The 26,522-nt window shown below is 38.0% G+C and overlaps 3 protein-coding genes across 4 annotated transcripts; all 3 read right to left on the bottom strand.

Moving 5' to 3' along the window:
• Positions 1–559: 559 nt before the first annotated feature.
• LOC118813568 (cytosolic sulfotransferase 3-like) lies at positions 560–5,816 on the bottom strand. 2 transcript variants are annotated; one of them, XM_036578968.1, is made up of 8 exons: positions 5,589–5,816; positions 4,661–4,826; positions 3,587–3,715; positions 3,320–3,420; positions 2,038–2,164; positions 1,818–1,915; positions 1,504–1,678; positions 560–821 (listed from the first exon to the last, which is right to left on the bottom strand). In XM_036578968.1, the coding sequence occupies exons 2-8, from the start codon at positions 4,797–4,799 to the stop codon at positions 709–711; spliced, it is 882 nt and encodes a 293-aa protein (XP_036434861.1). In that variant the 5' UTR covers positions 4,800–4,826; positions 5,589–5,816; the 3' UTR covers positions 560–708. The 2 variants fall into 2 exon arrangements, with proteins under 2 accessions (XP_036434861.1, XP_036434860.1); XM_036578967.1 differs by having other exon boundaries at positions 4,661–4,793; positions 5,589–5,811.
• A 1,012-nt stretch (positions 5,817–6,828) lies between these two features.
• Positions 6,829–12,449, bottom strand: LOC118813569 (cytosolic sulfotransferase 3-like). The gene is made up of 8 exons (XM_036578969.1): positions 12,290–12,449; positions 12,039–12,171; positions 10,967–11,095; positions 10,653–10,753; positions 9,619–9,745; positions 9,392–9,489; positions 9,050–9,224; positions 6,829–7,498 (listed from the first exon to the last, which is right to left on the bottom strand). The coding sequence occupies exons 1-8, from the start codon at positions 12,311–12,313 to the stop codon at positions 7,386–7,388; spliced, it is 900 nt and encodes a 299-aa protein (XP_036434862.1). The 5' UTR covers positions 12,314–12,449; the 3' UTR covers positions 6,829–7,385.
• Positions 12,450–14,263: 1,814 nt separating this feature from the next.
• LOC118814075 lies at positions 14,264–24,887 on the bottom strand. The gene is made up of 16 exons (XM_036579737.1): positions 24,663–24,887; positions 23,917–24,049; positions 23,475–23,603; positions 23,291–23,391; positions 21,509–21,635; positions 20,851–20,948; positions 20,548–20,722; positions 19,833–19,942; positions 17,532–17,723; positions 17,228–17,360; positions 16,275–16,403; positions 16,014–16,114; positions 15,274–15,400; positions 15,052–15,149; positions 14,738–14,912; positions 14,264–14,396 (listed from the first exon to the last, which is right to left on the bottom strand). Exons 1-16 carry the CDS (start codon positions 24,684–24,686, stop codon positions 14,284–14,286), a joined length of 1,965 nt encoding a protein of 654 aa, XP_036435630.1. The 5' UTR covers positions 24,687–24,887; the 3' UTR covers positions 14,264–14,283.
• Between the last annotated feature and the right edge of the window lie 1,635 nt (positions 24,888–26,522).

Raw genomic sequence — 26,522 nt, 5'->3', positions numbered from 1 at the left:
ATTAACTAAATAAAATAATCCATAAACGTCTTTTTAGAAAATTTTGCTTGTATTCCATATCACTTTGTTTAAATTATAGCATTCCCATACCTTTATCAGTCTCTATACGATTTGTTGGTTTATTGCTTAATCTTGTGGTTGTTTTATTATTTTTTTTTTTTAGGGGAGGTATAGACACACAGCTTCACCATGACCCATAATATACTATGTTTTACCTGAGCTATTAGCTATTAAGGGTTAAAAAGAGGAGGAAGAAAAATTCAGATCTTCCCCTTACCCCAAATGTAGATCAGTAAAGACTGGTTCGGTGTTAACAAACAAATAAAGACTAACAAATAATAGAAGCTAACAAACAATTAAAGCCTGTAACTACTAATAAATGTAGCTAACAAATAATGGAAGCTTCACCAATTGGCCAACTAATTGAATCACCAATTAGTATTGTGCCTGACAATGTACACTGTAGACATTGTGATACTGACACACAGGCTGCTTCTCTGTTAGGCCACTGAAAATATAAGCTCTAGGAAACGAAAAGAAGCGTTTCCATACACAGACGTACTAAACAATTACCTTTTATTGGATTAAGTATCTTCAAAGTATCTCCTCATTTTGTCTTACAGTATGTGCTGCAAAAGACGATGCATAAACACAAAAGTTTTCTTCAGTAAACTAGGTCTATATTACAATACAGGGATTTCATTAATCTCAAATCTCTTGTCGGAATCGGAGGGTGGTGGTCTTCATCTTCTGTTTGTAGTGTTCATCAAACTGCTCATTCTGAGCCACAGTGAAGTGGTTCTTCCAATCCCCAACCTTCCCTGTAGAAAGAAATATAGAGAGAAATACTAGTTGAAGGGAATTGGAACTTTATAGTTACTTTAATCTCTTTTCTGACCTGAACTGTGGGTCAATTTATCACAGTCTTTTGAATTGGGATAGTTGTTTGTATGTCTCTGCGGTTTTGAAATTCAGTTTCATTGTCATCAGTGACTGGAGCATGAACACAGCCCCATCAAGCATCTAAGGTTGTACTCCCAATTGTAATGTCTGTATTTGTAGAGGAGTCAAACATCTGTGATGCAATAACTCATTAGTTAATTTGCAGGTTTAGTTGGTACGTTATAGCAGGAAGATGACCATAATGTGCTAGACTTTGGCCTGCCAGAACTAGAATTGATAACCCTCTCTACACATTCTAAACACGAACGATACAGTTTTTCTTTAATCATTTGTGTTTAGAATGTCTAGAGCGGACGTTATCAGTTCCAGTTCTGGCAGGCCAAAGTCGAGCACATCACGGTCATTTTCCTGCTATAACGTTCCAGCTAAACCTGCGAATTAGCTAATGACTTGAATAATATGTGTAGAGCAGGGAAACATTAAACTGTGCTGGACCCTGGCTCTCTGATACCAGAAGTAATGGCCTGTGTACTATCTGTATACTGTCTGTGTGCTAAAGATTTTTGTCAAAAAGTCATAGTAGAGTCATAGAGTATTAACCTTTTCGCATGAACGGTGAGATCTTAAAGTCCATGACTGGGATTGAAGAGTAGTTGGTCATATTGTTCTGCTTCATGGCATCAAAGTGAGTGCCTTTCGTAATTCTCTCCCTCTCTTCTATTGGTGTCGATAAACCAAGGAAGGAGCACAAGCGCTCTACTTCACGCCCAGTGTCCTAGACAAGTAAGAGAGAAATGTTCAGAGCCCAAATTCTAGACCTACAGTAATCAACATCAAGCTAAAACATGGTTGCACATGGGAAAACTCATCTGCAGATCACCTTATTGTCTGTAACAGTTAAGCTTGTTACTTACCTCCACCATATCCTCAAAGAACATGTAGTGAATGTTTGAGTACGTCTGCTTCTTCTCCCAGTATCCACACACATGATCATACCAAGGACCAAACACCACTAAATGGTAAAGTGAAATATATTCCATGACTTTCATTAAAGTTTTGTAATAGCATTAATAATGATATCATTTATCATTCTGGCACTGGTCGGTATATCACACTGAATGCAGTCTCACTCACTCTTTCCATCCATAAACCTCTTTAGAAAAGTATTCCAGTCTCCTGGCTCAGGCTCTCCCACGTTCATCCGGTCAAAGTGATAATAAGATACAGCGTTGTCTTTGGCATTGCGAGCTACATAGACAACCTAGAGAGAGAGAAAATAGAGACAATCACTATCACAGAACAGCATATACAGAGCTGAATATCCGCTATAATTTTGTGTCCTTTTTGTGTGCCCCTTCATGTTGCATTTTTTTTTTCATTGTGTTACAGGTTTTGTTGAGCCTGTAGCTTGTGTATCTTTGTCCGGGTTTGTCCTCTGTAATGATTAAGGTAAAGATGCGGGAAAGCACCCCTTTTTGATACCTGAAGGGCAACTTATGATCTAGGTCAGGGTTCGGCAACCCAAATGTTCAGAAGAGCCATTTTGTTTTTTCAGCAAAAAAACCACTTTGGGAGCCACAACATTTTAGTGTCCATTTTACCATCTTGGCTGTAAATATGTCTCAGTGTGTGCTAATGTACTAGTATAGGTTAAAAAATATAAGCAAAAACGCAGACTTGCTTTGCTCTGCTTTAAGCTTTAGCTCAGATATAGCTGATTTTCTCGCATGCCTGGCAGGAAACTTTTCCAAAAGTGGAATAATTTCTTGAAAATGTCTCTCAACATTTGATTTTTATAAGGCTGATCATCTTCTCATTCGCTAGCTACTTGTTCAAATTTGAAGGGTGAATTGGCAGTTAATACATTAACTCCAACGTTTAAGACCATTTAGTGATAAAGCTGTGTTAGATTGATAGGTAGAGCTTTATTTTACTGCAAAGGAGGATTATTTTATTTTTACCTAATTCTGCTGTGGAGCCACAACAGGGCAGTAAAAGAGCTGCATGTTGCCGACACCTGATCTAGACTATAGCAGGCTCAGAGCACACAAAGGCCTGAGTTACAAGTTCGAAATGTCATGAATACACACCTAATGGAGGGAATATTCATTATCACTTTATGAAAATTCTTCTCCACTTTTTCTTGCAAGTACAACTTGTTTCTAGATTGTAAAATAAGCTCTTGTTGTAGACATTATTACATCTTTTACACAAGTATTATATTGCAGTAGGTGAAAACTTCATTCTCCATCATCATTTAATTTGACTGCACCGTACAGACAGAGCACATACATTTCCATGATGCTGAGGACTGAGAATTTCGTCCTCTCCAAGTTCAAAAACATATAACTTCATTGATGTTCACATTGGGAATAGCATTGAAGAGCATACAGAGAAGAAGTCCCACATACTGTACCCTGCAGTTCTGTTCCCAGAAGGATTTGGGCACCAGCTGAACGGGAAGATGGGTTTTGATGAGGCGTGGAGTGGTGGGCAACTTGTCTGTCAGCTCCACCCCTGGTAAAGAATGAAAACCTCTTAAAATTTCTCAATGTGTCAGGGCCATTGTTTAGCCTATCCACAAAGACAAGCCACGAGTTATGCATCACGACTGGACTGTGCCAGTGTTTTCACTGATCTTATATCTGAATATGAGGACTAGGCTTATGGTAACTCCACTGACCTGAAGGCAGCCCAGGAAATGTCCCCTCAAGGAAAGGTACTCGCAAGAAGATGGGCAGCGAGGTCTGGCGCTCAGGCGCTGTATTGCCAAAGTAGAGCAGGTCCAAAATGTAGGATACCCAAGTGGTCCCTGTCAGAGAACCGAAAGAGAGAGGAAGATGACGTGTGTCAAACTGAAGTACTGGGATTCAGCCAAAATATACTGTGTGAAATAATATAATGACGAGTCAGCTTAAGTAGGCAAAAATAGGTCTATGAATGCTGTCGTCATTTCTTTATACAGGGATTCACAAAATGACAAACACAACATGAATAAGTAGAAAGTGTTCAGAAGGAGAGAAGATAGGAAATGCTGAAAAGGAAATTGTAGTTCAGCTTCAAGTGGACAAAAAAGAAAAAAAATGGCAAAGAAAGAAAGAAGTAAATATTCACGGAATAACAGTAAAAAAAAGTAAGATGTCCCAAAGTGGTTGCACTGTGGTTTGAAGGAAAAAGTATGTAAGGTGACCAAAACCTGAACCCATGGGGACACATGATGGTAGATCTCTAACTTTATGGAGAGCAATCTAGTGGAAATCAAAAGCCCTGATGATTACTCTGCTCTCTGAGGAACAGGAGGTCATTTTACTGGAACAGGTGCCAACATAGTTCCGTCATATAGATAGTGACCCCTTACACAGCACAACACAAATACAAGAGTGATTAGCACTGGAACACTTAGATTTGAGTGGAGCTCCATCTTCTTAATCCTTCAAAGAGCTGGACTATTTCCTTTTTGAAGAATAGTCCAATATCCTACTACACAGAGATTTATATCACAACATAACAGAAAGCAGTTTGGAGGGTGGACATACTCCTTATAGGGCACTTTATGTAATTAATATTTTTCTGTCCATCCTTTTGTATGATAAGCTTGCTAAAATTAATGCATGTACCTTATTTTGAAGACATTAAAGCTAAAGTGGACAAAAATAGCTTGAAGGTTTTGTGAACCAAATCTATAAGATACAGTATGACTGTCTTCATTCATATTACTAATTTTTGTCAAATGATCCCTGTAACAAAACCCACACACCTGCTTTGGGAAAAGTGGCGATGAGGATGTCATCCGGTCTTGCCTGGAAGTTCTGAATGTTCTCCCAGTTGTCAGTGAAGTAATGGACCATAGAGATGCCTTCAAAATCAAACAACTCTGGACGACTCGTTGGCTTCATGTGTAGTGTGAAAAAACAAATTTAAAGCTGTTAATTCAGACAAAGTCTTAGGTTCAAAGAGCAAGCAAGACAACATATGAAGAGTTTCATTCCAAAGCACTTTATAGTGTGAGAGTTTTGCATATAAAGATCTTTTATAATAAGAAGAAAAATAGAATAATAGCTGTTAATGGAAAACACAATTTTATTTCCCTTATAAAGGTGGTATTAAACATAATATAGCATTGAGCACAGAGTTAAATGTATATGTATATTGTATGCACACAGATTTGGCTAATATTTTGAATCTGTAATTAAAATCTCATGCATATTAAACAAAATTGATCAGTTTGTATATGATTAACCATTTTCTGCTTTTATGAATCACTCAGTGCATCATAAAACGGGTCCTGTCAAAAGAGGGATTCACATCAGCATGTCAACATTGTCAACATTATTTGTCTATATATCTGAGCAGAAGTAATCAGATTTCAGCATTGACAGCTGAGATGATATTAATATTTTCCAATTACAACTTCTGAAATCTGGAGAATTGCACAGTGGGTGATTTAGGTTTAGCTTAAAGATGTGCCAAAACTGAAGTCTCATTAAATCACGAGCACCTCACTGTATGTTCAAATACTGCCAGCAGTGAAAAAGTAAGACACCAATGGTCTGGCTGAAAGAAGTTTTAAACTAGCATTTGTAATGCTCCACTCATTCCTCGCCCATTAGTGATCCATTCATGTGTGATAGAACTTTTAAAATATTCATCTAAAACTTTGAGAAAACATTTTGCAGTGGACTCACCGCAGGAATATCAAGTCTTTCCATGTTGAAAGAAGTAGTACAAAAGTATTCTTGTTTGATCCTCTTCTTATTGCACCTTTGCACTTCTCTTTCAATAACTTGTACTCCTGGAGCTCTTTTCTCTTGCACTGCTCTTATATGTTTCACACCTGATCTTTCTCCCCTGCTTTATTCCGTTCTCTGTTATAGCTCCAGTCACACATGCGTTATGTCCCTCCCCCCAAGGCTCACTTCCACTAGTCCAAAACACGCATGCGCAAAACACCGCCTATGTAATCTCTGCGTTCTAAGAATGCCCTCACTCAAGAGGACAGGATTTACTTCCCAAGTAAGATTTTTTTAGAGCAGTTTGTCATGACTGTGACTGTCATGTATATAAACAGAACAGTTTTTGAAGTGTCATTTGCTTTCAGATAACCCAACATTACAAACATAACCAATTCCTTGCCAGGAATTCTTGGGTGCATTCCAGAAAAACAAGTTTGGTGGTTTCAGTAGGAACTGTCTGCTATGTTCGGGCAAATCTGCTGTGATTATTGGAGCCCCCTTTCCCTTAGAGACCTCCCGAGTTCAGGGTTGAAAAGCTGTCTTGAAATATGGCATGTTCTGTCAAACCAAAGGAAAATAATAATGCACTTCAGTATGGTAATTATAGTAGTAATGTATCAGTGCATGTAATAGCATAATAACAGCAAGAAAACATGAACTTTGTTCTTCTGCTCGGGACGCTCTCGTCATACACTTACTGTGCTGTGTAACTTAAACTGTACTGTTTGACTTAATACACTGCCAGACTCTTGAGGGTGGTTCCTAGAATTCCTAGCGTGTTTTGCTTTGGTTTCCTGCTTCCTGTCACTTGATCTTTCTGGGGATTGGTTTTCTGCACAACATAACTCTCTCTCTCTCTCTGTTTCTCCTATATTTTGTAAATCCTTTACAAACCTTGTCAACCAACTCTTCAGTTCTCAAAGACTAACTTTGTTTACTGTGACGCTTAACCAGAAAGATTTAAATACCACAAGATATGTTTGTGAATAAACATAAACAATTTGTAAATTCACTCAAATGATTTATTAATAGGAATCAATGCATTCATATTAAGCTGTACAATAGTTATATATTATAGTATAATATATAATAATATAGTATATATTTAACTATTGTGTATATATATATATATATATATATATATATATATATATATATATATATATATATATATAATTTTGAAAGAGAAAAATTAAAAAAAAGACTTTTTTCATGAAGTGAGAATGTATTGTTAGACCATTGGTGAAAGATTCTCCCCCTCAGAAAGGGATGAGGTCCTCCATAAACATTTTGCCTCAAAAACAGCATTAGTTACATTTTTGTCATGAATCGCTACAATGATCATTAGCAGTGATACACATGCAAAAGGATAAGTCATCATGTAGGCCTGTAGCCAGCTTAGTAGAGACGAGTTTGCATGTTAATTGTCCCCTTTGGGGCTTTTACAAGATTTTTCATCATTGTGCTAAAACAACACAATTGGCTGTTAATCCAGTTCATTTCCCTCAACTGTGTGTTTATGTGCATGAGCGAAACTCATGGGGGCGTCTGTCACTATCTTGCCGTACTGTTAGATTATCAGGATGAGGGTTTGCGTGTTTGTGCTTGTGCGTGTGCGTGAGAGAAAAGTTGCCTGACTGAAAACTGTGCATGGGAGGGAAAACAATACCTGACAATACATACCAATTCATGAAAAAAAAATGCTTGAATAAACAAGGCCAACACATAGTGTGTATTATGTAGGATTTCTTAAATCTGTGTTCGGAACTGCAGAGTGGTGCTCTTCATCTTCTGTTTGTAGTGTTTGTCAAACTGCTCATTCTGAGCCACAGTGAAGTGGTTCTTCCAGTCCCCAACTTTCCCTTCAGAAACAAATATGCAGAGAAATATACAGTGGAAAGGAACAAATATTGGCTCATTAGTTCACATCTTTGGTATCTGGCTATAGTTTTGAAACTGCCAGTGTCATCAACAATTAGAGTAAACAGGGGTGTTTCGTCTTAGGGTTGCCAAAGTACAATGTATGTGGTGGGCCAAGGACCAAAAAAAATTATATACATATAAAGAAGGTAAAAATCAAGTTTTTAAACATCTGTTATATAACACTACTGAAAATGCAGTATATAGAATAAAAATAAGTTTGTTCTCTCGGTGAGTGAGGAGGTAGCATTAGAGTAACTTTCTAGTGGGCCAAATCAAATGTTCTTAGACCACACTTCTCCAGCCCTGCTTTAAACAAAAGCACAAGCTCCCGTTTTTGCGGTGAAAACCTTCCTTGTAACTCCCAACAGCATCCTAATCGTTGCTTATACATATATAGAGGAGTCAAAGGTCTGTGTTCAGTAAGTTAAACTAAACATATGTCCCAATATGTGCCTGTAGATACTTTACATAACGGTGTGCAGAACAGCAGAAATTGTTCAAATATTTAATACTTTATTAACAAGCTATGTTTTGCTAAAAGCTAATCAAATAATCTAGTTGTGAAAGAATGGTGAAGCAGATATGCTATCTCTTCTCTATGTAATGGCTCTATATGTTAAAGCACAGCAGCACATATTACATCAAAACATACAAACATGAGTAGAGAGCATGTGGCTGAGCTATACAGTGCTGGTCCAATCATTAATTGACATTAGGGCTATAAGTATTTTATTCATTCATTTTTTCTTAGTATTTGTGCCTAGTTAAAATTTTAGTTCAGTCCAGTCTAATATCAGTATCCTGTGAACGTCTAAGCTCAATATTTAAGAGGCCATTTAGAGCCTGATATGGAGAAACTTGAAAAAAAAAAACTTCAAAACTACCTTGAAATATATTAAATTTAATTTTGCATGGTTACATTAATTAATTAATTAATGTATTATTTTATTTTCAAGGAAATGTGCAGATCTCTTATTCACTGTGTCGTAGCACAATTCTACATGTCTCATTGTGCTAAATAGCTAGTTGCCACTTACTTTGGATGTAACACTTTATTTTATGAATGTTGTTTAAAATGGACAATTTTACATGCCAATGAAGAGCAAATAATTTTGTTTATGTTGCAAATTTAGCTAATGAAATGTGCTGGAAATGGGCTATTGTGTTTTATTTGTTTATTTACCCCACACGTTGTGAGCTTCTTAGTATTTATGCCTAGTTAGAATTTTAGTTCAGTCAAATCTGATATCAGCATACAGCATACATGATGTGGGGAAGCTCTAAAATTCATAACTTAAAATCTACCTTTTAATTTTTTTATTTAATTTTGCATGGGAGCATACTTTTTTACTTATTTATTTATTTAATTCTTTACTTGCTTGTTTTTTTATGGAAATCCCCCTGCTTAGTTGGCTTATAAAAATCTTTAGAAACAATGGACTATTCATGTGCTCAAGAATTTGGTCAGTGGGCCCATAAGGATTGCTTACCTTTGCGCATAAATGGTGAGATCTTGAAATCCATGACTGGGACTGTAGAGTAGTTGGTCATATTGTTCTGCTTCATGGCATCAAAGTGAGTGCCTTTCGTAATTCTCTTCCTCTCTTCTGTTGATGTAGATAAACCAAGGAAGGAGCACAAGTGTTCCACCTCACGCCCAGTGTCCTAGACAAGCAGAAAAGAAATCCTCAAAGGTCAAATTCTGGACCCACGGTTACGAATATCAAGCCAAAGCATGGCTATGTATGGAAAAACTGGTCAAACAACCACCTCATTGTCATCCCAGTTGTCCCAGCTATGTGATTTTATAGCGAAGCTAGTATGTTCCCTACCTCCACCATATCCTCAAAGAACATGTAATGAAGATTTGTGTACGTCTGCTTCTTCTCCCAGTATCCACGTACATGATCATACCAAGGACCATACATGGCTGTAAGGTAATATGGAAGGTATTACATAGAATATAGCAAATTTTGAAATAGCGTTAAAATTGATATTACTAAATCATCTGCCAGTGGTCAGTATACACTTTATTGGATGCAGTAATGGTTTTGCTCACTCCTTCCATCCATGAACCTTTGTAGGTAGGTGTTCCAGTCTCCTGGCTCCGGTGCTATCATGTTCATCCGGTCAAAGTGATAATAAGATACAGCGTTATCTTTGGCATTGCGAGCTACATAGACAACCTGGGGGAGATTTATGATGAATACCACTGATAAGTTGCAATAGAATATAAAAAGCTATAAATACCCTACTGTTGTAAATTGAATTGTTGTTTATAATGTTTGTGGCCTAGAAGAGGTCATTATGCTATGTTTTTTTTCATTATGTTACAGGCTTTTAGGACCTGTTCAAACTATGGATCTGACACCAGTTTGCCCTCTAGTATGGTTATACCTGAGATGTAGACAGAGATATGTGATGTAATATATGATGCCATGGGTGGTAAATCAGCTTTCTCTGTAATATTTAGGGATTCACAGTTGGAATCAGCAGATTTTTGCTCAAAACACAAAATTGGCAATCTGCCAATTTATTGTTTTTATCGATTTTATTTGTTTTATTTGATCGGTGTTGCGATTTTAGGGCATAAATGACATGAGCCAAGTTAGTGCATTCGTGCTGTATTTGAAACCTGCTGCTACACCTATACCAAAACGTTGTAGCATAATTATGCATGACCTCATGTATCACTTATGTAGCATAAATTTTACATGCCAGACTGCCCCAATAAAGAAAGAATCATTTTTCTTTATATTGCAGGTTTGGCTAATACAAAGTACTAAAAATGTGCTAGTGTATTTCATTTGTTCATTTACCCCATACAGTGTGAGCTTCATAGAAAAAAAAGGCTAATAAAAATCATCTAGAAATTGGGATCAAAATCAGCCATTAAAATTCATGCTTTGTGCATCCCTAGTAATATCATTTCATTCAGTTACTCCTACAAACTGAGTTTTACAGCACATCAGTCTCTGTGACACAGAGGGCTGCGTAAATATTAACATTTGTATGGATCTTAAATGTTCAAGAACCAATAACAGTCCCATTGGGACTAAAATCAAAGACCATACAGACAAGAACCCCACATACCCTACAATTCTGTTCCCAGAAGGACTTGGGCACCAACTGAACAGGGAGATGCGTTTTGATGAGGCGTGGCGTGGTGGACAACTTGTCTGCCAGCTCCACCCCTGCCAAAGGATACAAACCTCTCCATAAAATTTCTCAGTATTTGTATTAAGCCAGTGGATCTATCCTCAAAGGCAAAGGCAAACTTATGCATAATAAATAGCTTATGTAAGGGTTTTTTTAACTGTTTTGACTGCTTCTCTGCTTATGAGGACTAAGCTGACAAAATCCTCACTGATCGTGTGTGTTTTGTCACAGGTAGCAAGGCCACTTACCTGAAGGCATCTTGGGGATGTTTGCCTCAAGAAAAGGTACTCGCAAGTAGATGGGTAGAGAAGTCTGGCGCTCAGACGATGTATTGCCAAAGTAGAGCAGGTCCAAAATATAGGACACCCAGGTAGTCCCTGTTGGAGAACAGCAAGAGAAGGAGAAGAATTCCTCTGAGCATCTCCCAAAAGGGATTGAAAGGGTTGAGATCGAGGGACTGTGCAGTTCTCTGAGGCAATGAAAACTTGCTGTCATGTTCCTGGAACCGTTCAGTGGTAATTAATGCCATGTGACCATCTAAGTGTGGATGAACTTGGTCAATAACAGTGTTTGGATATATTGTACTATTCAGATACTCTTCAGTGGGTATCCAGACATTAATGAGTGCTAGGAAAACATTCCTCACACCATCACGCTGCCACAATTGTGCTGTACTGTTAACACCAAACTACTCCGTGGACACATGTTGCTTGCACCAAATTCTGATCCTTAAAGTAGCATGATGCTAAAGACACCTCAATTCACCTGACCAGATCTTTATTGCACTCCTCAGTGGTCCAGTTTTGGTGGTCCTTTGCCCACGCTTTGATTATTGAACACATCATCACTCAACTTTGTCTTTGGCTGTTGTAGCCCATTTGAGAAAAAATGTCTTGTGTTTTGTGTGGAGCAAGACATTCTGAATACATTTTGCACATCAGTATTGAATGTGTGATGTGATTTACCCGTCTGGTCGCATGATTCTCAGCACTTTTCTTTGACCTCTGTGATCCTTATGTGTTTTTATGTGTCTCCGATCATTGGTAGTTTTTTGCCACCATTTTCGGTACAGGCTTTAAACAGTTGTGCATGAAAGTCAGGAATGACCGCTGTTTGGGTGTTGCCTGAACCAGCATGCTTAGTGCCAACTATTGCGCTAAGTAACTAAGGTCACACATTTTGCCCATTCCAATGCTCAGCTTAAAACTAAATGACACTTAAAAATCTCATGTCTAATTAATACCACATATGATTTGTTGGTATATACAGTTTGCATGAAGGTGGGGGATACAAACAATCCCTGTAACAAAGCCCACACACCTGCTTTGGGATAAGTGGCGATGAGGATGTCATCTGGTCTTGCTTGGAAGTTTTTAATGTTCTCCCAGCTGTCAGTGATAAAATGGACCAGAGGAACGCCTTCAAAATCAATCAACTCCACTCGGCTGTATGACTGTGTGTATGGTGTGAAAAACTTTAGTACAATGAATAACACAACAAATGTAGTATAGCTTGATTAAGATAAATATTACATGTTACAGTGTTAAGAAACTTGTTTTTAGTTGGCTTACCAAAGCTTTATCAGATCCTTCCATGATGAAGTAAGTGGAACAGAAGTGTCTTTGACCCTTTTCTTATTGCACCTATCCCTTTTCTCTTCTTTGGTTCTTCCTCAATATATTGCCTGGCACTCTTTCTCTTGTTCTAATTTTGTACTTGTTACAGCTGATCTTTGCCCTGTCTTTATTTGTTTAGTTCTGTTTTTTTGATCGGAAATGATTGTAGCCACATACACATTGAGTACCGCCCATCCACAGGTTACTTCCAGTAGTTCATAATGTGCCAAGCATCGCCAGTGTAATCTGTGCATTTAAGGAATGATTCTCCAGATTCTTAGAGTAAATTTTCTTGACTATCAGATATATAAATGGGACAGTTTACATAAGCATACGTTACATTTGCTTTCAGATAACATTACAAACACAACCAGTTCCTTTGCAGAGAATTCAAGGGCACATTCCAGAAAATGGTATAATAATGAACATTTCCTACTCAAACTATGTTTGGAGAAGTCTTGTGTTTAGTGTGGATGAGCCCTTTGTCCTTCAGAAACCTCTTGATTTCTTGGTTGGAAACATGTATTTGAATCTACTATGTCCCATTTAACCAGCAGAAACATGGTAAATGGTATAGGACTTTTTTGAATTCACAACTAATTTTTGTTGTGTAATTTTTAATTTGTTGCATTTATCAATGAAGCATTCAAAGTTATTGTTGTGGTAATATTGTTATTCTGCACAAATCATGATGATTCCACTCTGGGCTTTTGTCCCTATGTAGTGGGTCATCTTGTCCTTCACTCTTAAAGATGGTTCTTCAAGGGTCCTTTAGTTTTAAAAAAAAATTCTGAATACAATCATGAACGCTGATTAATGATTGAAGGGTTCTGTGCATTACAAAATGGTCTTCAGATTGTTGGAGAATGTGTTTTTGAAAACAGTTCTGTAAAGCACCAAAAAGGGTTCTTCTATTGTTGCGATGTCAAGCTTGTTACAATGGAAGAACTCTTTTTGGTGCTATATATAACTGTTTTCAAGAAGGTTCTATATAGGACCATCTAAAGCACATTCTCCATCAATGTGAAGAACACTTTTACGATACAAAGAATCCTTTAATCATGCAAAGGGTTCAGTAAGTGTTCATGGTTCTGTATAGAACCATTTTCTTTACTAAAGAACCCTTGAGAAACCATCTTGTGAAGTGTGAAGCAGTGGGGCAAAATTTGCTTCTGTTCCAATTTATTTTCCCAAACTGTGTTGGTTTATGTGGTTAATGTACTATCCTGTACACACTAATCTCTTTTACAAATATGGTGTATTTTTACTGCAAATGGTGTATTCCTAATATGGGACTGTCAAGACTGTCAGGGTTTGGGTTACGTGACCGGTAATATTGGCTGATATTGATGACCCATGGATATTCAAACCCCCAAAAACAAGTCATCCACTGTTTACTAGATCACAGCAAAAATAGTTGAACTGATAAATCTGAACACAAAACACCATCATGGTTAAAATGACATAAAATGTGTCTAAATCTTGCATTTAGCTTGATAATAATGTGCTAGAAAAAAACACTTTGGAAGAAGAGAATTGATGAAAAAAAGAGACGTGCTTAAATGAACTGAATCAACAGTTCAAGACCCAAATCTTACAGTTTTCTTGTATTTTATTTTTCTCTTTAATGTCAACATGACGTGTGTGTATTTATGTACCAAAAAGATATATTTAACTGTTACATGACAATTTTCCAATTTCTGTTTATTTCTTAGACTGGCTGTTTTTTGTTACTGTGCCTTTAAGACTGATAGGCTCTGTATTGTACCTATGGAAAAAGCAGTACAGACTGAAACATTCCTTTTACGTTCAATGTGAATGGCTGGGGCTAAACTGCTGTAGGATGAATTGATAAGTAAATGCAAATGCCTGGATTTTGGCAGCTTAGTTTCCATAAATGAAACTCATCAAACTCTATCATCAGGAAAAATAAGTAACATATTAGATCTTTAAATCTCTGTTCGGAATCGGAGGGTGGTGCTCTTCATCTTCTGTTTGTAGTGTTCATCAAACTGCTCATTCTGAGCCACAGTGAAGTGGTTCTTCCAGTCCCCAACTTTCCCTTCAGAAACAAAGATAGAGAGAAGTAAACAGTTCATTTTTTGTGATTTTAGACACACTGAAACACTCATTTCAAATTCAAGTCTTTAAAGAAAGATTTCTTAGAGTAAACAAACTACAAGAGCAACTATGACAACATAGCTCTGACATGAAAAATGGCATTAATATTATTGTATATATATATTCAGAGCTTTTTTTGAGTGCAATTCAGATTTTCATTCAGTCTAGTCTGATATGAGCATGAGCTCCCTGGTGAGTTGCTTATAAAAACCTTTAGAATCTGTAGACTAATTATTGTGCCTAAAACCTGGGTTAGTGGGCCAACAGGGATTCATGGCTAACCTTTTCTCATGAACGGTGAGACCTTGAAGTCCATGAGTGGGATTGTAGAGTAGTTGGTCATATTGTTCTGTTTCATGGCATCAAATTGAACACCATTCGTAATTCTCTCCCTCTCTTCTATTGGTGTAGATAAACCAAGGAAAGAGCACAGGCGCTCCACTTCACGCCCAGTGTCCTACACAAGTAAGAGAGAAATGTTTAGAGCCCAAATTCTAGACCTACAGTAATCAATGTCAAGCAAAAACATGGCTACAAATGGAAAAACTCATCTGCAGATCACCTTATTGTCTGTAACAGTTAAGCTTGTTACTTACCTCCACCATATCCTCAAAGAACATGTAGTGAATGTTTGAGTACGTCTGCTTCTTCTCCCAGTATCCACACACGTGATCATACCAAGGACCAAACATGGCTAAAGGATAATATGGAAGATAATATATTGGATATAACAAATTTTAAAATGGCATTAGTGTCACTAAATCACTCTGTCAGCGGTCAGTATGCATCTCCTTGGATGTAGTAACGGTCTAACTCACTCTTTCCATTCATGAACTTCTGAACATAAGTGTTCCAGTCTCCTGGCTCCGGTGCTACCATGTTCATCCGGTCAAAGTGATAATAAGATACAGCGTTGTCTTTGGCATTGCGAGCTACATAGACAACCTAGAGAGACATATAATCAATAACAATGATTAGCTGGAACGGAGTATAGAGGGCTATTTATTAATCCTACTGTTGTGACATCATTGTTTGTAATGTTTGAGGCCTGGGAGAGGTGATGTCACAGGCTTTTAGGACCTGATCAACCTGTAGATCTCAGACTAGATTGCCCCTTTTTATGGCTATGGTTAAGATATATGCAGAGTAATAGACCATAGAGGGTTTCACACCAGGCCCAGGCCTTTAGGGACAGGGTTAAATTATGATGAGTGTGGTCTTAATGGAAAAGAGATTCATTACTTGCTACTTGAAAGGAAACACTTGCTCACATTGCACAGAAACTATGCTTGAGCTTTGCTTAAACATGCACTTTGTCCCAAGTTGTAAAATAAGAGCTTGTTACATAACAACTTTAAGGATTATAAAAGCGAAGATATAGTGATGTTTTTGAACATTGAGGACACCATTGTTCTTATGGCTACTTTTATAGCAGTATGTTACTACCATAGGTAGTGAATCAGCTTTCTGTGTAATAGCATTTCATTCAGGTACCACTACAAACTGAATTGACATTCACTTTGGGAATAATATCAAAGAACATACAGACACACTGTACCTTGCAATTCTGTTCCCAGAAAGACTTGGGCACCAGCTGAACTGGAAGATGGGTTTTGATGAGGCGTGGAGTGGTGGGCAACTTGTCTGCCAGCTCCACCCCTAGGTATGAAAAACTCTCCTTAAAATTTTAAAGTGTTTGTATTAGGCCTGTTAGTCTATCCTCAAAGGCAAACAAGAAGTTATGCATCATGCCATGCTTATGTAGGTGTTTTGACAGTTTTGAGTACTTCTCTGCTAATGAGGGAGCAAGGCCACTTACCTGATGGCATCCCAGGGAAGGTTGCCTCAAGAAAAGGTACTCGCAAGTAGATGGGTAGAGAAGCCTGACGTTCTGGCGCTGTATTGCCAAAGTAGAGCAGGTCCAAAATATAGGACCCCCAGGTAGTCCCTGTCGGAGAACAGCACGAGAAGGAGAAGAATTCCTCTGAGCATGGATATGTTGTGCTGGAACATTGTGCCACGCAGTAATTATTTTGTGGCACAGTAGCTACTAATGGATCAGCTAGGCAAAAAGCTGTTTGCACCTCATCCGAAAGGTTCTCGATTGGGTTGAGATCTGGGACTGTGTGGTCCACTGAAAATATTGCCCACACCATCACACTGCCACAATTGTCATGTACTCTTAACACCAAGTAGGAAGGCTTCATGGAGTTGTTGCTTGCACCTAATTATGGTCCTTCAGTCAGCATGGTGCAAAGGGACCTGAATTCATCGGACCTCCGTGGTTCAATTTTGATGGTCCTGTGTCTACTCGGACACACTTTCTTTGTTAACAGCATCGTTGTTTTTGGCTCTTGTATCCCGTTTGAGACCAGTGTTAAGTGTGTATGTGCTTTACCAGATTCTGAACCATCTGTTTTCTTGCACAAGTCTCACCATATTTCTTTGACCCCTGTGATCTATAAGTTTTTGTCCCAAAGATCTTTTCTCACTGATCATTTCTGACCAGTTGTATCGTTGTTGGTAAAGGCTTGACATAGTTTTGTGTGAATAGTCCACATTGACAGTACTTTGGGTAATGCTAGAACCAGTGTGCTCAATGGCAACTGTTGCGATGCATTTAGAGTAAATAAGGTCACTTATTTCACCAATTCCAGTGCTGAGCGGAAATCTAACTATACCACACACTGTATCACATTTGATTTGTTGGTATGCATAATTTGTGAGAAGGTGGGGGTGTACAAGCAATCCCCTTAAAAAAAACCCTCATACCTGCTTTGGGATAAGTGGCAATAAGGATGTCTTCTGGTCTGGCTTGAAAGTTCTTAATATTCTCCCAGTTGACAGTGAAGTAATGGATCATAGAGATGCCTTCAAAATCGATCAGCTCTGCTCGACTTAATGACTGCATGTATGATATAAAAAATTACAGTCTGTTAATTTAGGCAAAGTCTTCAGGACAACGAATGATCAAAAGTAACTCAACAAGTCTAATATAGCAGGCTCAAGATAATTATTACATGTTGAAATGTTTGGAAAAGTTCAGAAAATGTTTTTGTTTGGAAAATTGACTCACCAGAGGTATTTCAGGTCCTTCCATGATGAAGTTAGTAGTACAAAAGGGTCCTTGTCTGGTCCTCTTTTTATTGTGCTCCTCTCGTTTCTCTGTTTTGGTTCTCCCTCGATATCTTGTCTGGGACTCTTTTCCCTTGCTCCACTCGTGCACTTTTGTCACAGCTGATCTTTGGCCTGTCTTCATGTTTTTTATCTGCAGTCACTGTAGTCACATACATATCTTGTGCCGCCCATCCCAGGTTACTTTCAGAAGTTCATATTATTCCCACACAAGCATTGTCAGTGTAACCTTTTTTTGGTTCTTCCTACTCTTACACCATGTTCACAGGAGGACATCAAAACTGGCTAGATTTAATTGTCTACAGTTTAAAGATTTTCTTGACTGTCTTGTATGTGATTGGTGCAGTTTTTGAAGTTAGATTTGCTTCCAGATAATCCAACACTACAAACACAGCCAATACCTTGGAGCACTTCTGTTGGTTCCTTCACTACAAATTTTTCACACAATGTAAAGGGCAGCTGCTGTGCTCAAATGACGTAAACAGTAATCAGTAATGCATCAATGCACGTGACAATTTGTTGTGTAACTTTATATTATGTAAGGATGGTGGAGATCTAGTATAGCATGTTCTTGTTAAGGTTTCTTGCTTAATTTCAATAAAACAATGCTGTGTGTAACTGACACACTGCTGTGTCTGGGTTTTGGTGTAAAATGAAAATGTTCATGAAATGACTAAAATATTCCGTCCTAAAAATGATAGCATGGCAAAGCACATTGGGAAGGTTTCCCATTCAGTGTTGTTAGTCATTGCGTCTCTGCATCCATGTCATACATAATTGAGTCATTAGTGTCCCAGTGTTCCCACCCCCAGGGATCTAGTTAGTGCTTGAATATGGATTTACTATGTACTGATTCACTACACATGGAACTAATGAGTGAGTGTGATTAATAAACTTAATGTAGTGGGACTTTGGAAAGAGTCATTTGTTTTGAGCAGTGAAAAAAGATAAATCGCTGCTGTCAGAACAAAACCTCGTATCTCCATTTTTGACATTTTTCAGTTTTTGACATAATTTGAAAATGCCCGTTGCCCTTTACATTATATGGGAATTTCATGATGAACGGACCAACAGAAATGACCCAAAATGACTTGGAAAACAGTCTGGTTCCATTGACTTACCTTAAAAGTGAAGTATGTTTTTTTCTTCTCCTGTAAAGTTACCGTTTTGGAGATACAAGGTTTTGTTCCAACAGCAGCGAAATGTTAATTGTAAAAATTAATTAATTGTAAAAAATGTAATTTTTGTGGGGTGACAGACTTCTGTTATATTAGCCTTGTAGTTCCACTGCAAATCTAGAGAAGCAAGCTTCAGACACTAAACATGTGTTTTAATCGGTTGCATTTATCAATGAAATGTTCAATGTTATTGCTGTGGTAATATTGTTATTCTGCACAAATCGGATGCACAATGCATGTTTCCCCTGTGGGCTTCTGTCCTTATGCAAGGGGTCACCTTGTCTTGGCATCTTCCTAATACGGGACTGTCAATATTGTCAAGAAAACAACAGGAAAATTGATGACCCATGGACGTATCTGCATCTGTGATATTCCATCTCACAATCTCCAATAACAGGGCTAAACCACTTGTAACACTTGGAAACCCAAAAAGGCATCACCAGTTTAACTTGATCACAGCAATACTGGTCGACCTGATAAATGTGAACACAAAACACCTTCATGGTTAAAATTACATGTAAAATGTATCCAAACCTTTAATTCTGTTTGAGAATAACGTTATTAACATGTTATTTTATTGTTAACACCAAAAAAAGCATTTTCTATGAAGACTATTGATGAAAAATAAAAGATAAATGCACTTAAATAAAGTGAGTCAACATGCAATGTACAATATGCAAGATTCAGGATCCATATTCTACAATTTTCATTTTATTTTATTTTTTCCTCTAATCTCCACGTTTGACATTTGTGTACGTTTATGTACCAGTTGTATTTCATCTTGCATGACCAATCCAAAGTCTTTTTATCCCCTAGAATTAAACCAACTGTGCCTTTAAGACTGATAGGCTCTGTATTGTACCTGTGTAAAAAGCGGTACAACCTGAAACATTCCTTTTAGGTTCATTGTGAATGGTTGGGGGCAAACTGCTCTAGGATGAATTGGTGTGTATATGCAAATGCCTTGTTTTTTGCAGCTTAGTTTTGTGTGTAGGGACTGTATGTACTGCAGGAATGGTACATTTTGACAGTATTGTCACACTAAATAAAACTCTAAAGCTTTAAATCTCTGTTCGGAATCGGAGGGTGGTGGTCTTCATCTTCTGTTTGTAGTGTTCATCAAACTGTTTATTCTGAGCCACTGTGAAGTGATTCTTCCAGTCCCCAACTTTCCCTTCAGAAACAGATATGGAGAGAAATACACTGATGAAGGGAACAGAAACTTGAACATCACTTCAGTGTAGGGCTGGGACCACTTATTAATGTATTAGTAATTATCAATAATTTCCTTGAAATTGATAGTAGAATTTATTGTTTTTTCTCCTTTTGCATGCATCAGCATTTGTGCGTCCAACTCCAGTCTTGCTTCCTTATTTACATCATCAAATCTAGGATGTTTTTTGCCAATGCAACTCAAAGATGCAGACACTAGGTGAACCCTACCCAGTTTCTCTCCATCATTTTTTGGCCCAATTCCACCCACGAGTTAGGTCTACCCCTATATTTTGTAGTGAAAAACATCTTCCAACAGTGTCTCAAGGGAAACCAACTAATATGGAGTCAAATGTCTGCCTTATTGAATGTCTCTCCTACTACAATCTAACACTATGTATCACTAACTTCAACTAAATATCTGTCCTAGGATGATGTGGTTATAGTTGCAATACTTTGGCTGAGCTACACCTTCCTCAATCATTTGACATTAGACTGTCTAGACCAGACATCTATCTGTATACTATCCATATGCTAAAGGCTTCAGTCAACAGGATTCATATTAACCTTTACGCATGAACGGTGAGATCTTGGAGTCCATGACAGGGACTGTAGAATAGTTGGTCATCTTATTCTGCTTCATGGCATCAAACTGAGTACCTTTCGTAATTCTCTCCCTCTCCTTAGCTGATGTAGATAAACCAAGGAAGGAGCACAAACGCTCTACCTCACGCCCAGTGTCCTATGGTGGAAGAAATGTTCAAGGTGCAAATTCTACAGTAATCAACATGATGCTAAAACATGGCTACATATGATAAAACAGCTGAAACAGCTAAGCTAGTGAATTTTTTTCCACTGTATGTCCCCTACCTCCACCATATCCTCAAAGAACATGTAGTGAATGTTTGAGTGCGTCTGCTTCTTCTCCCAGTATCCACACACGTGATCATACCAAGGACCAAACACAGCTAAAAGGTAAAGAGGAAGATGTAATGGAACTTTTACTAAAGCTCTGAAATCTCATCTCCACTGGTGCAGCTCAAAATGTAGAGGCCTTTTTGCTAAAACATAGCTTTTTTGAGAACATCAGAGCCCTTTCTGTTCTTCTCATACTTGCTATCATCAGCTGCTGCTCTCTTTGTGAAAGTGGGAGTGTCTTGCTTGGTCCATCTTCCTCTGAGGTTTTAAACACTGAAGTTATCTTCAGTCATTTGGCAATGGCTAGTTGTGCCAGTTGCTTACTAGCAATTTACTTTTTCTTATCGAGGAAGAACACTTCACTGTACTATCTGCCACAGCAGCTCAAGCGTCATTGCGCTTTGTGGCATCAAGACACTCATTCTGTGATTCCAGGCAGGATTTCTCAACATTTTTAGCCTAAAAATACAAAGAATAATTTTTATTTTCTAAATATAAATTTGTGTGTCTGGGCCCAACACCCCACAGTATTGCAAGGGTTCTGTAGGCAAGTTCTTCTCAAGCGGATCACTTACTCACTGTTACTGGACGTAGTAACTGTCGCACTTACTCTTTCCGTCGATGAACGTCTGTAGAAAAGTGCTCCAGTCTCCTGGATCAGGCTGTCCCATGTTCATCCGGTTAAAGTGATAATAAGACACAGCATTGTCTTTTGCATTGCGGGCTGTGTAGATAACCTGGAAAGAGAGAGATGATTGCTAGTGCTGATAAGCTAGAACCTAATATTTAGGCTCAGCACACCAGATTAACTAGTACGCCCACCTTGTGTCTACACTCACTGGCAATTTAATCAGGTCCAACTGTGTTAAAGCTACACTCTGTATAGCAACAGAGGGCTACAGTCAATAATATAATACTGACAAAGTGCACCTATACGGGAGGTGTACCTGATAAAATGGCCAGTGACTGCAGATGCAAGGTGCAAGGCGTGACGTAATCATTTGGCACTCTTAATAAAGATGGATGGAAAATTCGTGAAAAAATGTCTCAGCCTCACACTGGTAATATGAGAAAAAATTTTAATGATTTAATTGAAGAAAATTTAGCCTAAGTAAACTTTTTGGCAGACAGCTAGATTTTCATGTAATATACTCTTCCAGGCAGGTTCACTAGGGTTCCAGTTAAAAGTATATATGTGCATTTTCATGTGTTAAGGTTTTTAAATAGCCATTGCTTAACAGTTTTTGTCTCATTTCTCATTTGTGCATTCCCTAATCTTCCCCATGTGAATTAATTTGGTCTCTGTGGCACCTGATGTTTATCATTTTTCCTCATATTTCCATGGTGAAATTGAGCTAATTAAGCACAAGTACATTTGTTTATTCACCTTTTTCTTCTTTACCCATTAACTTTACCTTTAAATATTTATCGTCATCCTGATAAATTACATCAAAAGATGTCAATAAGCTTTTTTGAGTGTATCATAGATATCAGTACTCAAAAACACTTTCCAAAACATTTCTTATCTGTTTAATTATAAAGAGAACATAATTAGTCCTGTTATATTTACAAATAAATTGTGTAGTTTGTTAGGTTATGCGTTCTCTAGCTATTATTGCACTGGTTCAGTTTGCTGAAGACTCTTATTGTAAATGGCGGGACTAGGTTGGGGGACGGGTGTGAGTGGGTGAGCAAAGAGAGATTAGGACAGACGAGAGAGCCATGAGCTGAGTCAGAGAATAAGCTGACAGAACAGAGGAAAGCTTTGTATGGCGTGGCTGTGGCCAACAACAGCTGGAAAATAAAGCACCATGACTGGTGTGAAAACTGCGTCTCTTTTAATAGTGGTGAACTCTACAATATTGTGGTTAATATGATGTATTATCAGAATTTCTTGAACTATTGTGGTATTTATTTTTGCCATATCACCTAGTTACTGCCAACTCTTCTGTGTATTCTACTAATGTAAAAGTAGAATGAATGAATGTGTTGAATGAAACACTAGAGAGAACATAAAGCAATGGTTTTAATATGTTGCAGCCTTTGTAGGACCTGCTCAAAGTGCTCACTAGACAAAGTCCAGTTTAATGGTCATGATTAAGATGTAGACAGTTAAAGCAGGCCTCTTTGATTAACACAGAATCTAAGGGTTTGGGTTGAGATTTTTTTCTCCACAATGCCATTTAATGAAATTTAGACAACTTTAGACAGCAAAATGAAACACAAGTAGCTGAGCTGCACAGCACGTTAGACTCTGTAAAGCTGAGGACATGAGTATTAACGTTTGTACAGATATCCTAAATGTACGAACCAGTAACAGACCTGCTATACATATTGGCAACAGCATTGAAAACTTCAACATATTTATGCTCCACATACTGACATACTGTACCCTGCAGTTCTGTTCCCAGAATGATTTGGGCACTAGCTGAACAGGAAGATGGGTTTTGATAAGGCGTGGAATGGTGGGCAACTTGTCTGCCAGTTCCACCCCTACATAAGGACAAAACACCTTTCTGTGACTTTGTTGGTGATTGCATTAGGAGTGTTGTATTAGAGTAAGCAATGCCACAGACCTGTAGGCAGCCCAGGAAAGGCCCCATCAAGGAAAGGTACTCGTAAGAAGATGGGCAGTGAGGTCTGACGCTCTGGTCCCAATTTGCTAAAGTAGAGCAGGTCCAAAATGTAGGACACCCATGTGGTTCCTGATAGAGATGAGTGTTTGTATAGTTGGGTCATCTGAAAGTAAATGTACCTTCTAGAACTATACTGTATTCTGACAAATTAATGGGCCTATATATACAAGTTATATATATATATATATATTATATACAACATATACATGTTAAATGGTACTGGAAAAAGATAGGTGTGTCTAAGTTAATGCTAATTGGATGCTTGAAAGTTTATGGTGAACTCTGACAGTATCAACCAAATCTGCTGATAGCCCTTCTTCATTTTCAGCTACATTTTCAGTTGCTTTCACTGTCAAAAGATCCCTTTAAAAAGTACACACACCTGCTTTGGGATAAGTGGCGATAAGGATGTCATCCGGTCTTGCCTGGAAGTTCTGAATGTTCTCCCAGTTGTCAGTGAAGTAATGGATCATAGAGATGCCTTCAAAATCAAACACCTCTGGTCGACTGACTGACTTTATATATAGCATGGAAAAACAACAGGCTGTTAATTCAGGCAGGGTCTACAGTGAAGTGAATAACCAAAAGTAACCCAACAAATCTAATATACTAAAGCTAAATATTATATTCATTGACATAAATTTGACTTATATTTTAAATGTTGAAATCAGTGGCAATTCTCCACGTGTACATCTCAAAGGGTTCTGTAGTAAAGGCAGTGGCTTAATATAAAACCATGAACACAGTTTGTGTGCATAAATAGATGCTGAATCTATATTAAACGCCAACAGAAATCATAGAATGGGATCACAATTGACAAATGTAATCACAAGTTGTGAATTAATTGATGTTTGCAAGTGACTAGTTTTCCATGCATAGGTCAAGTCTGAGTTGGAGAATTGGTTGGATTGGCCACTAGCAAAAAATATGAGAGCAAATGATTGTATTTGTAATACTCAAGGTGTTTAGCGTCTTGCATTCATATATCTTGAATATAAATTTGACAGCTTTGCTTTTAGAATAAGTTTCCAGTTGTTGATGCTCGTCTTCATGCCTTCTGCCCATTGACAACATTTAGTGTGCAGTGCTCTTCTTAATAATCTTAGGACAAAGTTGAAGTTGACTCACCAAAGGTAAATTAATTCCTTCCATGATGAAATAAGTTGTACAAAGGTATCCTTGTTTGACACTCTTCTTGTTGTGCTCTTGCTCTTGCTTTTGTCTCTTTTTCGATTCTTAGTCGATACCTTGTACACCTGCTCTTATGCTTATCACAACATTTTCTCCTCCTCTTAATTTCTTTCTCTGTTATCATTGTAGTCATGGACGTATTGTGTACCAGCCCTTCCCAGGTCAGTTCCACCAGTCTAAAACACACACAAGCACCGCCAACATAATTTCTGCATATATATATATATATATATATGTGTAGTTCCATTTCCTGTTCCATTTGTGATAGCACAATAACAAGAAAGCATAAACTTTATTCTTCTGTTCGGTTCACTCTAATTGTTCAACAACTCGTGTAAATTTACACATTGTTAGACACTCCCGAGAGTGGTGGAATATTTAATGCTTACTGCTTGTTCTCTTTGGTCACTCAGTCCATGGGAGTGGTTTTGTATCAACTAAAACTGGACATATAGTGCTGTGAAAAAGTATTTGCCCCTTTCTTCTATTTTTGCTAATTTGTCACATTTAAATGTTTATCAGTTTTTAAATGATCATTCCATTTATTGAAGATAAAGATTTGATCAAAACCTGTATCACCCCTGTGAAGAAGTATTTGCCCCCTAAACTTTATAACTGGTTGTGCAACCCTTGGCAGTAACAACTGCAGTCAAATGTTTGCAACAACTTGCGATGAGTCTTTTATATCGCTGTGGTGTAATTGTTTTAATTCAGCAACATTGGAGGGTTTTTGAGCATGAGCTGCCTGTTTAAGGTCTTGCTGAAGCATTCAAGTCAGGACTTTGACTCGGCCACTCCAAAACCTTCATTTTGTTTTGTTTTGAGCTATTCAAAGGCGAACTTGTTTGTGTGCTTTAGATTATTATACTGCTACATAACCCAACTGTGCTTAAGCTTTACACCATGAAGTGACGGGCAGACATTCTCCTTCAAGATTTTCTGATAGAGAACAGAAAACATGGTTCCATCAATTATGACATCATCCAGGTCCTGCAGAAGCAAAGCAGCTGCAGACCATCAGACTACCACCACCATGTTTGACTGTTGGTATGATGTTCTTATGGTAGAATGCTGTGTTAGGTTCATGCCAGATGTAATAGGACTCATGTCTTCCAAAAAGTTCCACCTTCGATTCATATTATCTCAAAAGTCATCTAGATGTTTTTGGCAAATGTGAGACAAGGTTTTGTGTTCTTTTTGGTTAGCAGTGTTTTGTGCCTTGCAACTGTCCCATGGATACCATTTTTGCCCAGCGTCTTTCTTATTGTGGAATCGTGTACATTGTTCTTAACTGAGGAAAGTGAGGCCTGCAGTTCTTCAGATGTTCATCTGGATTCTTTTGCGAGCCCCTGAATGTGTTGTCAGTGTGCTCTCGGTGACATTTTTGGCACTCGTGGGAAGGCTCACAGCTGTTTTCTCCTTTTGTGAATAATGGCTCTCACTGCGGTTCGCTGGAGTCCCAGAGCCTTAGCAATGGCTTCGTAACCCTTTACAGACAGGTAAATTTCAATGACTATGTTCTGCATCTGTATTTGGATCTCTTTAGAACTTGGCATCATGTGCTGCTTTTTGAGACCTATTTAAGTGATGTTTAGATTGAACAGGACATGCCTGGGTGTGGATAGTAAAACTGAACCCAGTAGTCAAATGAGTTTGGTTAACTGGTTGATTTAGTAGATAAGGGGGCAATTACTTTTTCACATAGGGCCAGGTGGGGCTGAACGGCATTTTTCCTTCAATAAATGAAATCATCAGTTAAAAACAGCATTTTGTGTTTACTTGGGTTATCATTGTCTA

This window comes from Colossoma macropomum, unplaced genomic scaffold (assembly GCF_904425465.1).
Source record: "Colossoma macropomum unplaced genomic scaffold, Colossoma_macropomum, whole genome shotgun sequence".
In the NCBI taxonomy this organism is placed as follows: Eukaryota; Metazoa; Chordata; class Actinopteri; order Characiformes; family Serrasalmidae; genus Colossoma; species Colossoma macropomum.
This window is presented reverse-complemented; position numbering and strand designations above follow the sequence as displayed.

Bases quoted from the DNA above. Each gene is read 5' to 3' on its own strand.
- LOC118813569 (XM_036578969.1), bottom strand. From the start codon at position 12,313: ATGGAAGGATCTGATAAAGCTTTG. The intron at 10,754-10,966 runs GTAAGTGGCCTT...ATCCTTTGGCAG, and splicing joins CATCCCCAAGATGCCTTCAG to GGGTGGAGCTGGCAGACAAG. The intron at 9,490-9,618 runs GTGAGCAAAACC...ATTACCTTACAG, and splicing joins AAGGTTCATGGATGGAAGGA to CCATGTATGGTCCTTGGTAT.
- LOC118813568 (XM_036578967.1), bottom strand. From the start codon at position 5,612: ATGGAAAGACTTGATATTCCTGCG. The intron at 4,794-5,588 runs GTGAGTCCACTG...CTACACATGAAG, and splicing joins AAAGACTTGATATTCCTGCG to CCAACGAGTCGTCCAGAGTT. The intron at 822-1,503 runs GTTAATACTCTA...TTCTTTCTACAG, and splicing joins CTCACCGTTCATGCGAAAAG to GGAAGGTTGGGGATTGGAAG.
- LOC118814075 (XM_036579737.1), bottom strand. From the start codon at position 24,686: ATGGAAGGAATTAATTTACCTTTG. The intron at 19,943-20,547 runs GTTAATATGAAT...CTGTTTCTGAAG, and splicing joins CTCACCGTTCATGCGTAAAG to GGAAAGTTGGGGACTGGAAG. The intron at 16,115-16,274 runs GTAAGTGGCCTT...TTTCATACCTAG, and splicing joins CTTCCCTGGGATGCCATCAG to GGGTGGAGCTGGCAGACAAG.